The 14,078-nt window shown below is 41.5% G+C and overlaps 1 protein-coding gene across 1 annotated transcript in view; it reads right to left on the minus strand.

Moving 5' to 3' along the window:
• The window catches only part of LOC115473410 (voltage-dependent T-type calcium channel subunit alpha-1I-like), a 935,734-nt gene that overhangs the window by 193,713 nt on the left and 727,943 nt on the right, over nt 1-14,078 (minus strand). The window contains 4 exon segments of the mRNA XM_030208356.1: nt 5,653-5,776; nt 6,587-6,687; nt 10,602-11,024; nt 11,266-11,462. Of these exon segments, the coding sequence (XP_030064216.1) occupies nt 5,653-5,776; nt 6,587-6,687; nt 10,602-11,024; nt 11,266-11,462 (845 nt within the window).

The following is a 14,078-nucleotide window of genomic DNA, read 5'->3' on the forward strand; positions in this document are numbered from 1 at the left end:
TCCTCCACTGAGAATACTGGCCACGCAATCCTACTCTCTGCTTCCTATCTTTCAACCAGTTCTTAATCCATAATAATACCCTACCTCCGATTCCATGACTCTGCAATTTCTTCAGGAGTCTTTCGTGCGGCACTTGTCAAACGCCTTCTGAAAATCCAGATATACAATATCAACCGGCTCCCCATTGTCCACATGTTTGCTTACCCCCTCAAAAAAAATGCATTAGATTGGTGAGGCAAGACTTCCCTTCACTAAATCCGTGCTGACTTTGTCTCATCAGTCCATGTTTTTGTATATGCTCTGCAATTTTATTCTTAATAATAGCCTCCACCATCTTGCCCGGCACCGACGTCAGACTCACCGGTCTATAATTTCCCGGATCTCCTCTGGAACCCTTCTTAAAAATCGGAGTAACATTGGCTACCCTCCAGTCTTCCGGTATTACACTCGATTTTAGGGACAGATTGCATATTTCTAACAGTAGCTCCGCAAGTTCATTTTTTAGTTCTATTAATACTCTGGGATGAATACCATCAGGTCCCGGTGATTTACTACTCTTCAGCTTGCTGAACTGACCCATTACATCCTCCAAGGTTACAGAGAATTTGTTTAGTTTCTCCGATTCCCCCGCTTCAAATATTCTTTCCGGCACCGGTGTCCCCCCCAAATCCTCCTCGGTGAAGACCGAAGCAAAGAATTCGTTTAATTTCTCCGCTACGGCTTTGTCCTCCTTGATCGCCCCTTTAACACCATTTTCGTCCAGCGGCCCAACCGACTCTTTGGCCGGTTTCCTGCTTTTAATGTATCTAAAAAAGTTTTTACTATGTATTTTTGCTTCCAACGCTAATTTCTTCTCAAAGTCCTTTTTTGCCCTCCTTATCTCCGCTTTGCATTTGGCTTGGCATTCCTTATGATCTATCCTGTTACTTTCAGTTGGTTCTCTTCTCCACTTTCTGAAGGATTGTTTTTTGGCTCTAATGATTTCCTTTATCTTACTAAAGGTTTGTTGTGCGCCAATCTAGGTTTCTGTGGTAGCCTGGCGGTAGTTCCCACCCCCAGCGAGCGCCATTTCCAGCGCTACAAAAAATTTTTCTATTTTTGTAGTGCCAGTGGCTTACCTAGGGGGTTATCGGGCAGCACCAGGTTAGCATGGGTGCTCTTACCACCACCTCAACTGTTGGAGGTATGTGCTCCCTCCGAAATGGCCATGCGACAAGTGGTTCACTTACCACACGGCTATTTCTATTCCAAATAAAAAAGACAGCCTTTTACCCGCTGTGATAAAAGGCGGCCTCAGCATGCTTCAAAACACAAGCTGACACTAGCGCAGGTCCCCTTTTACCGCAGCTTAGTAAAAGAACTACTTAGTCCTTTCCATTAGGAAAACTGACCATTTAGTTGCACTCATTGTTTCCTATCTTTTAACCAGTTGGCAATCCACAGTATGACAGTGCCTACCCCACAACATTATATTTTGCTAAGGAGCCTCTCACTGGACACAGTTTTCAAATGCCTTCTGAAAATACAAATACACTGTATCAGCCATTTCTCCTTTACCCACATGCTTGTTTACACCTTCACTGAATTCTAAAAGGTTAGTAAGGCATGACCTCCCTTTTCTTATTCCATGTTTGCTATTTCCTATTAAGTCATGTTTATATGACCAGTTAATTTTGTTCTTAACAATATTTTTACCATTTTGCCTGCTACTGATGTCAGGTTTACTAGTCAGTAGTTAACCTGAATTGTCACTGGTGCCTTTTTTGAAAATTGGCATTACATTGGCAAAGATGGCCAGGAATTTTGGGTGAATACCATCAGAGCCCAGTGATTTGCTATGATGTGGTTTATCAATTTGCTCTAGCACCTTGCTCAGAGTCACCTTATTTAATAGGAATGCTTTTATACATTTATGTAATTAGGTGGCTGCTTTGCTATAGTATATTAGAAACTTTGCTGCAGAATTTTATAATTCTTGTCACAAAAACTACCCCGAGCTCCTGCAGGAAATCAGAAGCTCTACTTGTAACCAAGCTCCTGCAGGAATTCAGAAGCTCTAATTGTAACCAATCTAATTCTGTTTCCACCCACCAAGAATCTCTGTGTCATTTTATATTTATTATCTTGGTACGGCACCCATATCAGAAAGCCATATCAAATAAGAAATAACATAAAAGCATAGAAAAATGAATGCAGATAAAGACCATCTGGCCGATATTCTAAACTTTTTAACTGGCCTGGAATGGCTCCTGGCTGGTTACATAGCATTTTAGTACCTAACCGCGGATATTCAGTGGGGGATAACCGGATATCTTCCGCTGCATATCCACGGTTAGCAGCTGGCCGCTAAACCTTATATCGCACAACATAGAAAGGTGCGGATATTTAGCACCAAACTGGCTATACTTAGCGGTTAAAATAGGCCACATAAATAGTAGAGCTATCTGTAACCACTAAGCACTTAACTGGCTAGTGCTAAATATTTGCTTAACCAGTTAAGTTGCCACAGATGAAAATGAAACTGAATGTTCAATGCCGGTCACCGGAAACAGTCCAGCATTAAATATCTGGATTTAAGGCCGGCAGCGGACAGAAAAAGTACTTCCTGCTTCCAGCTGAATATCAGCATGCCATATGACCTATCTAGTCTGCCCATTCACACCATGTACTATCCCTTCCTCTCCCAATGTACTTGTTCCAATCTTTCTTGAATTCAGACACAGTCTTCATTTCCATCACCTCCACTGGGAAGCTATTCCATGAATTCACTACCTTTCCGTGAAGAATTATTTCCTTAGGTTACTCCTGAATCTGTCTCATTTGACCTTCAACCTATGACTCCTCATTCCAGAGCTTCCTTTCAATTGAAAGACTTGCCTCCTGTGAATTTATACCATAAAGATATTTAAACATTTATATCATATCTCCACTCTCCCACCTTTCTACCATATTGAGATCTTTAAGTCTGTCTCCATACACTTTATGACAAAGATCACTGGCCATTTTAGTAGCTGCCCTTTGGACCAACGCCATCCTGTCTATATCTTTATGAAGATGTGACTTCTAGAATTGTACATAGTACTCTAAATGAGGTCTCACCTCATTTATACAAATATACTATCATTTCCTTTTTCTTGCTGGCCATGTCTCTTCCTAAGCACTCAAGTATTCTTCTAGCTTTCACCATCAATTTTTCTATCTGTTTGGCCACCTTAAGATTATCACATACAATCATACCCAAGCCCTTTTTCATCCACAAAAGTATTTCATCTCTAAACTGTATGCTTCCTCGAGGTTTTGCAGCCCAAATGTATGATCCCGCATTTTTTATGATTAAACCTTAGATGCCAAATTCCAGACCATTCTTAAAGATTAATTAGGTCCCTCCTCATGTTATCCACACTATCAGGGGGTGTCTACCCTAGTGCAGATTTTGGTATTGTTCACAAAGAGGCAAACCTTACCAGAAAGCCCTTCTGAAATATCACTTACAAAAATGTCAGGAATAATCAGACTAAGAACCTAACCTTGCAACCCACCACTGGTAACATCCCTTTTCTCAGTGAGCTCCATTTACCACTACCCTCTGCTGCCTTCCACTCAACCCATTTGTAACTCAGTTAGTAGGTGAAGTTATCAACATGGGCTACTGTTAAGAAGGGATATTTTATCACAAGTAATGCTATTTTAGTACAGGGTCTCAGTGCATTAAATGGGACCCTGTGCTAAAATAGCATGACTTGTGGTAAAATAACTTGTCTGTAGCAGTAGGCCTACTTTGATAACTTCCCTCCCTTAGTCACTTTGGGGTCTATAACGAGAGCACTCTATTTATAATCCATCTATTCAGAACTGTGTCAAAGGCTTTGCTAAAATCTAAGTACACCACATCTAATGCCCTTCTTTGATCTAACTCTCTCATTAGTCAACTAGGTCTAGCTAAAATAAGGACGATAACTCAGCCTAAGACTTATTTACTGATACTGTAGTGTTTACACTTGATTGCCTGCCTTTCATTAACCATTAACACAGATTACAATTCCAACATGAAAAAGTTAAATATAGCTTTATACAAATTATGACATTTTACATTTTCAGTTTCAGCCTAATATATCTGCCACTCCTCCCATTACCCATCTAATCCTGGTTCACAATAAATTATCTTCATAAACTAATAGTATTGAGACCGAAAAGCCTGATTACAGAGTCATGCCTTCATCATTTCCGGAAAAAATTGTTATTTTTCTGTCTGAATAGCATGGGGAAGCTTATTCTAGAGGCAGTAGCTTGAACAATTGAACTAGAATAGAATCTACATGAATTGACAGCCATGATATCCTAGTTAAAGACCCTCGTCTAGGCATCTAACTGCAATCACTGCATGTGAATTTCAAATGTTAATAACTAACAAACTCACAAATAAATTCCAGCCCCCACCAGCAGAGGGTGATCATCATATACCAGTATCTATTCTTAGCCCATGCCTCTGGCACTTGGAGAGGGATTAGTGAATTGCTCTTGATTAGTTTCAACATCCTTTGCAGTGGAGGAATTCAGTTTGATTTAAATTATTTGTTCCATAGCTGACCCAGTTAGGCTCATGGTGCGTTCAAGCTGATTTGATTCTTATTTCCATTTTCAACCCTGTTCAATGAACCAGAATCAGGTGATTGCACCCATGTGTATGCCTGCCTGTCAAATACAGGCTATGTAAGATATTTAAGCTGATGTGATTCCTATTTCCATTTTCAACTCTGTTCATCGAACCAGAATCAGGTGACTGATTTGGACACTCACTTGTCATCCAAATTCTTTAAAATTACTACTGGAGCTTATAAGGCAGATGAGAAAAATGCTTTGCAAGAAATCTTCCTGCTTGCTCATCACTCAGCAAATCAATTGTTTTGGTGAGTCTGAACAAGATTTAAGGAAGCATGCAAACAATCTCGTATTAATATGTGAATTAAGTCACTTGAATTGAAAATTGAACTGAGCTAGACAAATCCAATTTGTCTGGAAAAATTAAGTTTATAGCTGATTAGGAATTTCAGCTAAACATTTGAGCCAGGATGAACCCATCTGAGCCAGAACCAGACTGCAGCCAGCTTCATGATCCCAAAAGCATTGACACGCATCGACAGCCTGTTCCAACAATGGAGAAAGCCCAGCTTACTTTACATTAAAATCTGATTCTCTGCTGCATGCTTTCATTTTTCTTTTATAACAGAGCACAGAAAACATATGTGATGACCCCCATATTTATGAGTTACTTCAAATAAAAATAATTAAAAGCAATGCATCAGACAGGAGCATTATAAATATTAGTTTACATTATCATAAGTAGTGCAAGGGATGCACTAAGCATTCATATAAATATCCCCCAGGAAAGCTCAGCATGACAGCTGCTTGCTTACTTAGTTTAATGAGTAAGACTGTAAGCTGGCTTTGGCTCTGTAGAGATCACAAATATATTCTGGCTTAACAGCCCTCTTGATACAGAAAAGGAGATCTACAAACACCAGAACGCACTGAGAGGAGAGTTAACAAGGGCTGGCCCTGGAATTTAACTAATTAAACTGTGTCAGTTATGCCTCATCCTCCGAATGACTGGTTGCTTGAAATCAAAGGGGGAAAAGGAAAGATTGTTCTCACCGTGCTCCTCTGCTCAATCTGGGGCCTTTCCAGTGCAATAGTGATACAGTTGAGGAAGATAAAAGCCAGTACAACGTAATCAAAAAGCTTGTGGGCAATAACTGTCTGGCACAGGATGCGGAACCTGAAGGAAAAGTGAAAACTAGAGAATCATGATTCAAGATTAAACTCATGACATTATTTAATGGCATTAATAAGAGGAGGTGAACGAGCAAGCACATTATTTCAGGTAGCGATCATTCCCTAGGTCAGGTAAAACTCCTTAATTAATTCATAACTGCTGCAGAGTTCTTGGGGATAAGCATAGGAGAGGAAACAGAAGTGTGTGGGGGTGGAGGAGGAGGAGGAATGTTGGGAATAGGATGGGAAAAGGGCGCATGCTGAGGAAAAGGAGAGAAGACAAGGAAGAAAACAGTGAGAGGAGGTGGTGGGGTAGATAGGGAGGAAGCAATGGGCAGAAGCTTGAGAGCAAAGGGAAGGAGGTAGACAGGTGGATGCTGGAAAAGGGGGGAAATGGAGGGTTGATGGTAGAAAGGGGTAAGAATGAGGGATGATATGGAAATAAATGAATAGGGGAAGGTGGTGGAAGGGAGGGAAAATAAAATAAGAGAATGGAAGTGTAAGAGGAAAATGGAGAGAAAATTTTGAGAGGAATAAGAAAAAGTAGACGTGAAGAAAAGAAAGATGGAGAGAATGGAAGAGAACATCAGAGTTTAGGTTGTTCGTGGTGATGTTACTGTAAAGTGGAAACAGTTCAAAGGGCAGGAAAGAAGAGGAGCTCCCTGCCTCTACCATTCAGTTTTCAAAATTATGTGCCCAGCAATAATCCAGATTCACAGAAGCACGGTAACAAAAAGGGGCATTGGCTAGCAGCATGTCTCCTTATAAATATCTGAGAGAGAGAGAGAGAGAGATCTACTGACACTGAACCTACCTGTTTTCAGGAGAGAACATGAACACAGACCAGTCTTGGCGTATCTCACACCAGTCTGGGCGATACACTTCAATCATCTTCTGGATGCGGAAACACAGGCTCTGAGGGTGAATACAGTGCAACACAGAATGAGTCACCATGATTGGATTTCATATACTACTACTACTATTTAACATTTCTAGAGCGCTACAAAGTGTACGCAGCGCTGTACAAACACAGAAGAAAGACAGTCCCTGCTCAAAGAGCTTACAATCTAAATAGACAAAAGTAAAGCATTTAATATTTAAGCAGTCAAGCACAAGAGAACAGTCACAGAAGGACTGAAGATGTTGAAGGGTGGTCAGTGTGATTAGGTGTAACTCTGGTTGGAGTAGTGGGAAAAGGTGATAGAAGAATAGAAATAGGTGAGGTAAACGTAATGAATGGGTTGATAGGGAGGTTATATAAGACATGTCACTCTAGAGGTGGGTGGGTAGAGGGGTAGATTAACAATCAAAATATAATGAGGTCAGTGTTCAAAGTCAATTTCGCACATAAACGGTTTTATGAATGGAAGTGGGGTTTTTGAAAATTGCCTATCACGTATGTGGATACAATTATGCAAGTATAACCAACATCCCAAACTGGGTATTTGATTATGAATCTATTTCATGCAGTTAAGATGTTTTGATTAAGTGCTGTTTAATCAATGTAGTGTATTTTTAATGGATATATATGCTGTTCACTGCAAGGAACAGTCCTTTAACTTGATCTGTAAGCAGGGCCGCCGAGAGACAGAACCGGGCCCGGGTCAGGGCTGCTGCCCCCCCCCCCCCCAGATCACTATCGCAATTGAAATACATTGTTGGCTGATGGGGATCCCAAGGCCCCGCCAGCAGAATACATCTTCCTCCAGCGCTGCTCTTCTGCCGATTGCCTGCCCCTGCTTTTTCTCTCAGGATATGCTTGGTTTCAAAGCCGAGTATGCGCACCTGAGAGAAAAAGCAACCAATCAGCTGGGCAGAACAGCAGCGCTGAAGGTGCTCCTATGGGTCCTCCCCAGCTTCCAAGGGGGGCTCAGCCGTGGCGCCGGAGTTTTCTCTCTCCTGCTCTTGTTGGGATGCGATCACTCAGGTTCCGTCAGAAGCAGGAGAGAAAGAGAGGACCCGGCGCCGGGCCCCACTTGGAGTCCCGGGCCCAGGGAATTTTGCCCCCCCTGCCCCTCAGCGGCCCTGTCTGCAAGATATAAATGTTAAATACACAAATAATAAATAATGCTTTCTTTTTGCTTATGGGGGAGGTGTTCTTTAAGTGGTGACTGAGCTGGAGAGTACACTTATGTATCTACTTTTGGATTTCCAAAGGGTGTTCCTACATGCAAATCCATGCACAGATTTTTCCCAGAGGCTTTACATCTAGCTGCAGTTTTTGAAATCTCAAAGTAATAGAGACAATTTTAATTAGCCTGTAAGCTTGCAGGCTTGTACTATATACACTTTGAGGTAAATTCTATGTACGTCGCTAAAGAGTTACATGCCAAAAAAAATAGGCGCTAAGGGCCCTTTTACTAAGCTGCGGTAGTGTGGGTGCATGCTGGGCCATTTTTTTTTTACCACAGCTGGGAAAAAAAGGTTTTTTTCTAAGGGGGCAGTAGAAAGCTGTGTGCTAAAATCAAAAGCAGCACACGGCTATTTACTGCCTGAGCCCTTACCACCACCCATTGACCTAGCAGTTAGGGCTCATGCGCTACTCGCGCAATAATCATGCAGTGCGCACCAATGTGGCTGCACTGCTGGTTACCACCAGGAACACCCCTCATGGTAGAAAATAGAATATTATTTTCTACAATGGGAACCAGCGTGTGCCAACTTTGGAATTACCGCTGGGCGCCCATGCTAACCTGGCGGTAGCGCTGATTTGGCATGTTCTACCCATGCATTAGCCCTACTACAGCTTAGTAAATGGGACCCTTTGCTAGTATTCGAAAATGGCAGAGCTGCACGCCAAGTCTGTTGTAGAATACTACTGTAAGTCCCCAGTTCCACGACAAACGTTAGTCGCAACCACTTATGCTATGTCTATGGCTGGTGTAAATGCTGGCTCCTAAATATTCTAAGTTCTACTGTGACTTCTAGGAGTTGTAAAAAATTGCTTCTTGTTGTTCCAACGATTAGGTCTGTTGGATTCAAAGCTGTATTTTCTCACTCTTTTCTGTTTTTGGCAGTTTGTTTATGAAATAATCTTCCTTTAGAAATACATTTGGTGAAATGTTATTCTTTTCGTACAGCTTTGAAAACCTGATTTTGAATTTTTGTTAAGACATGATTAATTTTAGATTTAAGTAATGTAGTTTTTATTTTTTTCTTGTATTTATATTGAATTTCTTTTGTAATTTCCTGGTGTTTTATATCAGTTTCTTCATATCTCATCCTTGAATCTCAAACTGAGGGAGTTGGCGGGTGATGTCTGCTATAACATAACATAGCATAAATGCGGCAGTTGGGCATGTAAGTGCAACTATTTTATAAAGTGCATAGAAGAATAGTCTGAATGCCCCTGACATGCCCATATGTTAATGCTCCCTTTTGCATTTGTGTGCAAGAGGAGTTAGGCATGCTGTATACAGAATAGGCTACATACAACATTATTGAAAAAGGGAATTTGCTGCTCACCACTCTAAGCACAAGGCTGCACCCCTGTTTTCTGTGTGGTGTGATACATTTACCTCATCCCTGCTCACTATTTAACTTTACCACTCCCATGTATAGCGCTACAGAGAATGTACACTAAGCATAATGCCATAACTTATAGATGAAACTCTTTCCCACCAAACAAAAGAATAAGCTAAAATGTGTTTACTACAGGAATTAATACTGTACTATAGCTGGTGCTTTAGTTCATTTTGGATAAAGACCTTTGTTTTCGGTGAATGTGCTACTCAATTAATCTTTGATGTGCTCTTAAAAAGCAGAAGTATCCACAACCCAGAACTACTAGTAAAAAGGAGGACAAGAGGTAGGAGAGAAAGAAGGAGCAAGTATAGATTAAAATGCAACAGCTTCCAACTTTAAATTTGCTGACATGCTAGACGGGCTACCTCCTTGGACGTACTGCATGTGTCTTCAATTAATTTTGAGTTTCTGCAGGGTTTTGAGAATGAGGGACAGCGGGGCAAAAGAATGATTCTTGCTCGCAAGAGGCAGCTTTGGAGGATGACTGTACCATTATGATAGGAAATCAGTAGGAACTAGAGCCTGGTGTCCAGTCACAGTGTAGGCAATTTCCTTTCTTTCATTCCCCACACTCTTTTCTCCTTTCTTGCCCTCCCATCTTCAATTTCCACCTCCTTGGATGGCATACCCAGGTGGATCTGGGAACTCCAGATAACTCAAGGGCTAGAGGAATGCCTTCTCTGAGGTACATCCTCAGTGCTGCTCATATAGGCAGTTGACTCCCTTTCCTGCCTGAACAGACCAGTTTCACGGAACAACCAAGCCAAACGTGCCTCAATAGATGCAGTGGTATACTGAGGCCAATAAGGAAGGTCCTGGATGCCAGACTGAAGATGGTGCTGCAGGAAGAACTGGAAGGTCAAAAAACAAAAGGTTTTTGTGATGTAGTGTGTATCAGGGGTGAAATTGTGGACACTGGTCTCTGGGCTTTGGAAACCTACAGTATGCTACTAGGGACGTGGGGAATTCCCTGCATGCAGTGTCCAGATCTACATCCTGAGCAATGGGGTGGCCATTTTTCCTTTTATTTTTACTATAAATAAAGCTTTAAGGAAGTCATTAGAATGCTACTTTGGACCCAAAAAAGGAGTTATTGGGTGGAACCAAATACCAACTTTTGAAAAAACAAACAAACCATGCATTTCAAATTTTGTGGCCACTATTAAAATCAGCTAAACTGGATCAGTTGGTAGCATTTACTAAATGGTTACAATACGCTATAGCTCAGTCCCCCTATTAATCTTCTCATTTGTGTCCATCAGACTCTAGATAATGGTCGTAATTTACAGCTGCATGATACTCACGTAATCAATCTCCTCCTCATCCTCCCCTTTTTCTTTGCGGCTGTTCATCTTTGGGAAGACCTCTTTGACAATGTTTGGAGTCTTCCCATTACAGTCCTGGTGGTCTGCAGGGATTGTGCTGCCCTTCTTGCTAGACCTCCGGTTAGGCAGAAGAGGTGTGGGCTCTGCTAAGTCTGAGTCCTTGGTATCCAGCGAGAGCGCCCGCCTGTGTTTTATGCTCAAATCTCTGTTACTTCGGGATCTATCTTGCTGCAGCTCATCTGGGGTCTGGTGATGTTCCCCGGAGAGAAGAGATTCATGTTCTGCTGAAGGAGGTCTTGGTTTCAAGCTGGGACGTCGACTCATGCTGTTCCAGCTTGAACGCCGACTCCCCCAAGCTCCTGTGCGGCTCCATGCCCCATAGTGAGAGCTGCGGGAACCAGACTACAAAAGGGAATCATATCACTGGTTAAGATTCCAACAAATCTCCCTCCAATACATCAGCATTCTCCCTACTGTTCTAGCACTGGGATCTTATATGTACAGGTCTACCCATGCTCCTCAGTCCTGACCTACAGAAACACTAGATATTCAAATACTGAGACAACACACAGAAAAATCTGACAATGCACCTCAGTCCTGACCTGAAGCACCCCATGCTAACTCAATTTGTCCATTTACTCACCAGTGATCTCTGATCATATGTCATTCTTCCCAGTGACATCACACTACTTTTTCTTGACCCAACAGCAATAAGGACCTGATCTCGTTGCAAGGAAATTCTTGAAGAGTTTGTGACCCCAGCTGTGATTGGCTGGTTAGAAGACGGAACAGGGTCAAGATGACCATTTGGAGTCATAGGGATTGGACCAAGCTTTGGGTCTAACAAGAAAAAGAGAAAAACACTATTAAATTCAATCATCATCCAATCAATACAATATTGAGGCAGGAACTTGCCAAAATGCTGGTGCAGTGTTGAGCAAACAAGTAGATATCTAATTAACTGAAATACTTTTATTTGAATTTCAAAATTTTAAAAAAATAATTTATTCTGATAAGCATGCAGATTTGCAAGGTACATCACTGACACGTGGTAGATTTAGTTTGGCTTTTGATTTATCTTTGGAGATCGAGATCACAGTCACTTCATTTCCATTTTCTCTGAAGCTTGAGGCTACTTGTACTTTCTTTGTGGGATCCCAGTTTTTTTTATGATGGACACATTTCAAAGCCATTGTGTGAACTTTTAGTTGTAGGATAAAGAGGTGTTTGGCCAGGGCAGAAGGAGCAATAGGTTGAGAGAGGATAACATAAGGGTGTAGGAGTTAGGCTCCTAAATTGGCCTCTCTGATTACATGAGCGTAGTTTGCCTACTTTGTTTGGGGGACACACACACACAGCCCTTACTCCAAGGCCTGCTGACACCAGATTGAACCGCCCCACCTGCTCAGTTGTAGCTGCAGCAGGGGAACATCTTTTTACTCTGGAGGGCCAAAATAAATACATAAACAAAATAAACCCCAAAGTCTGTTCTTGCCCCTCTTCCCTCCCAGTGCTGATGCTATGTGGGGCAAAGAATTGGTAGGGCTATGATCCCTGTGGCCCACCCCATTCTGCTGCCTATGTGCTCTCTCCCTTCCCTTCCCCCAGCACACTCTTTTCTCCCCACTGCCAGACACTAGGGATCCTTATATTAAGGTGTGCTAATGGATTTACTGCATGCTAAATGCTATGAAGTTAATAGGTATGAAATGGGCTTCTTAGCATTTACTAATCATTAACACGTGCTAAATCTGTTAGTGTACCTTAGTAAAAGTGAAGTAAAGGACCCTAAGTTTACTATCAGAAAACTCTGCAAACACACTCAGGAGCATACCATACTATAACAGCACCAAGTCCAAGTACTCAAAATGCACCAACTGTACCTATGATAAATCAGGGGCACAACCACAGGGGGCATAAGGGGCCTCCCCACTTTTGGCTCATACCTCCTCCATTTTAATGGCTGGCAGAGATGCCCAAGCCCCACCAGGCGAAAAGGTCACCTGCGTGAGTCCCCACACCTGCTGTCTGAGCAGCACTTACTTCAGCCATTACTTGTGCATGCTCAGTTTAGCGACTGACGCTGAACAGAGCATGCGCAAGAGTGTTGGCATCGGTGGTTGATGCACGCCGCCAACTTGAGCACTGCTCTGGTAGCACACATTTGGATGGTGAGGCTTGAGCATCCCCACCAGTAAGGGTATGTTTTAATGCGATGGGAAAGGGAGGGGGAGAAGGAGAGAATACTGATCCTCCTCAGTCCACCTCTGGGCCCCCCTCAAAATGGACTTCTGGCTATGTCAGTATATTTCTAGTTGGGAAAAGGAGACAAGTTGGACTGCTACAGATTCCTACATAAAACCTACATATTAACAGAATCCCTCACCTCAGTTACACATGGAAAATACAAAATAGAAGAGTGTGCAGCTCAAAAAACTTTCAATTCATGTTATTTCCCATGTCACTTATGGGAATATTTATTTTGTTCGGCATTTTTCATTATGGGAGAAATTTCGTTAAGAGTGTGTGCTCTTTCAAAAACAGTGCACACACTTTTTTTTTAATTTATATGAAGTCTTTATTAAACAGTAATAAAATACAATGGACTCTGAAACCAGGTCAACAGTGCACACTCTTTTAAAAGAGCACTACGTTTTCCAAAAGTGTGACCACTTTGCAAATAGTGCCCACTCTTTATGAAGAGTGTGAACTCGTAATGACACATGAAAAAAAACTAAAAATTTCACTTTTTCCTATCATTTTATTTACAATAGACATGAGACGATATGGGAAACATTGTTGACATTTTCCATATCTTTCCAAATGAATACATATCAGACTCTCACCTAGTACAATTAAGAAACTGCAAATTAGAAACAAATATGCAGACAAAAAAATGTAACTGAAACCCCAAGAAACACGGAAGAAAAACAAAAATGCATTTCCTCCTGTACAAAACAAAATACAAATAATGCAGATTTTCAACACTTATATTTTTCATTTTCTAAAAATGAAAAATAAATATTTTTTACCTTTGTTTGATCATTTTATTTTTCCAGTAGGGTTCAAACTGGTCCATCTTTAGCACTTCCTTGCATTTTTACTTATGTTTTTTCCAGGATATCATTTCCATTTTTTGTTTATTCACTCCTCCCGTTTTCTTCCATTCATCCCTCTGATATTCATCCTTTTGTTTCACCTTTTCCCCTCCATTTCTCTAACCTGCCTTTTTTTCTTCTTTTAGTTAGATTTTATTCTTCCTTTTCCACTTCCAGCCCTGAGTCCCTCCGCTTCATATATTTACTTCTCTAGTCCTCCCATTTCTACCTGTGTCTCTCATTACCATTTTTCAGCCACCTTATATTTCCCTAATTTCCATCCTCTGCATTCATATCCTATTCAGACCCGTATACCTCTACCTCTCATCCCCTCACCAACTCTCTTCCTTCCCTGTCA

Source organism: Microcaecilia unicolor, chromosome 1 (assembly GCF_901765095.1).
Source record: "Microcaecilia unicolor chromosome 1, aMicUni1.1, whole genome shotgun sequence".
NCBI lineage: Eukaryota > Metazoa > Chordata > Amphibia > Gymnophiona > Siphonopidae > Microcaecilia > Microcaecilia unicolor.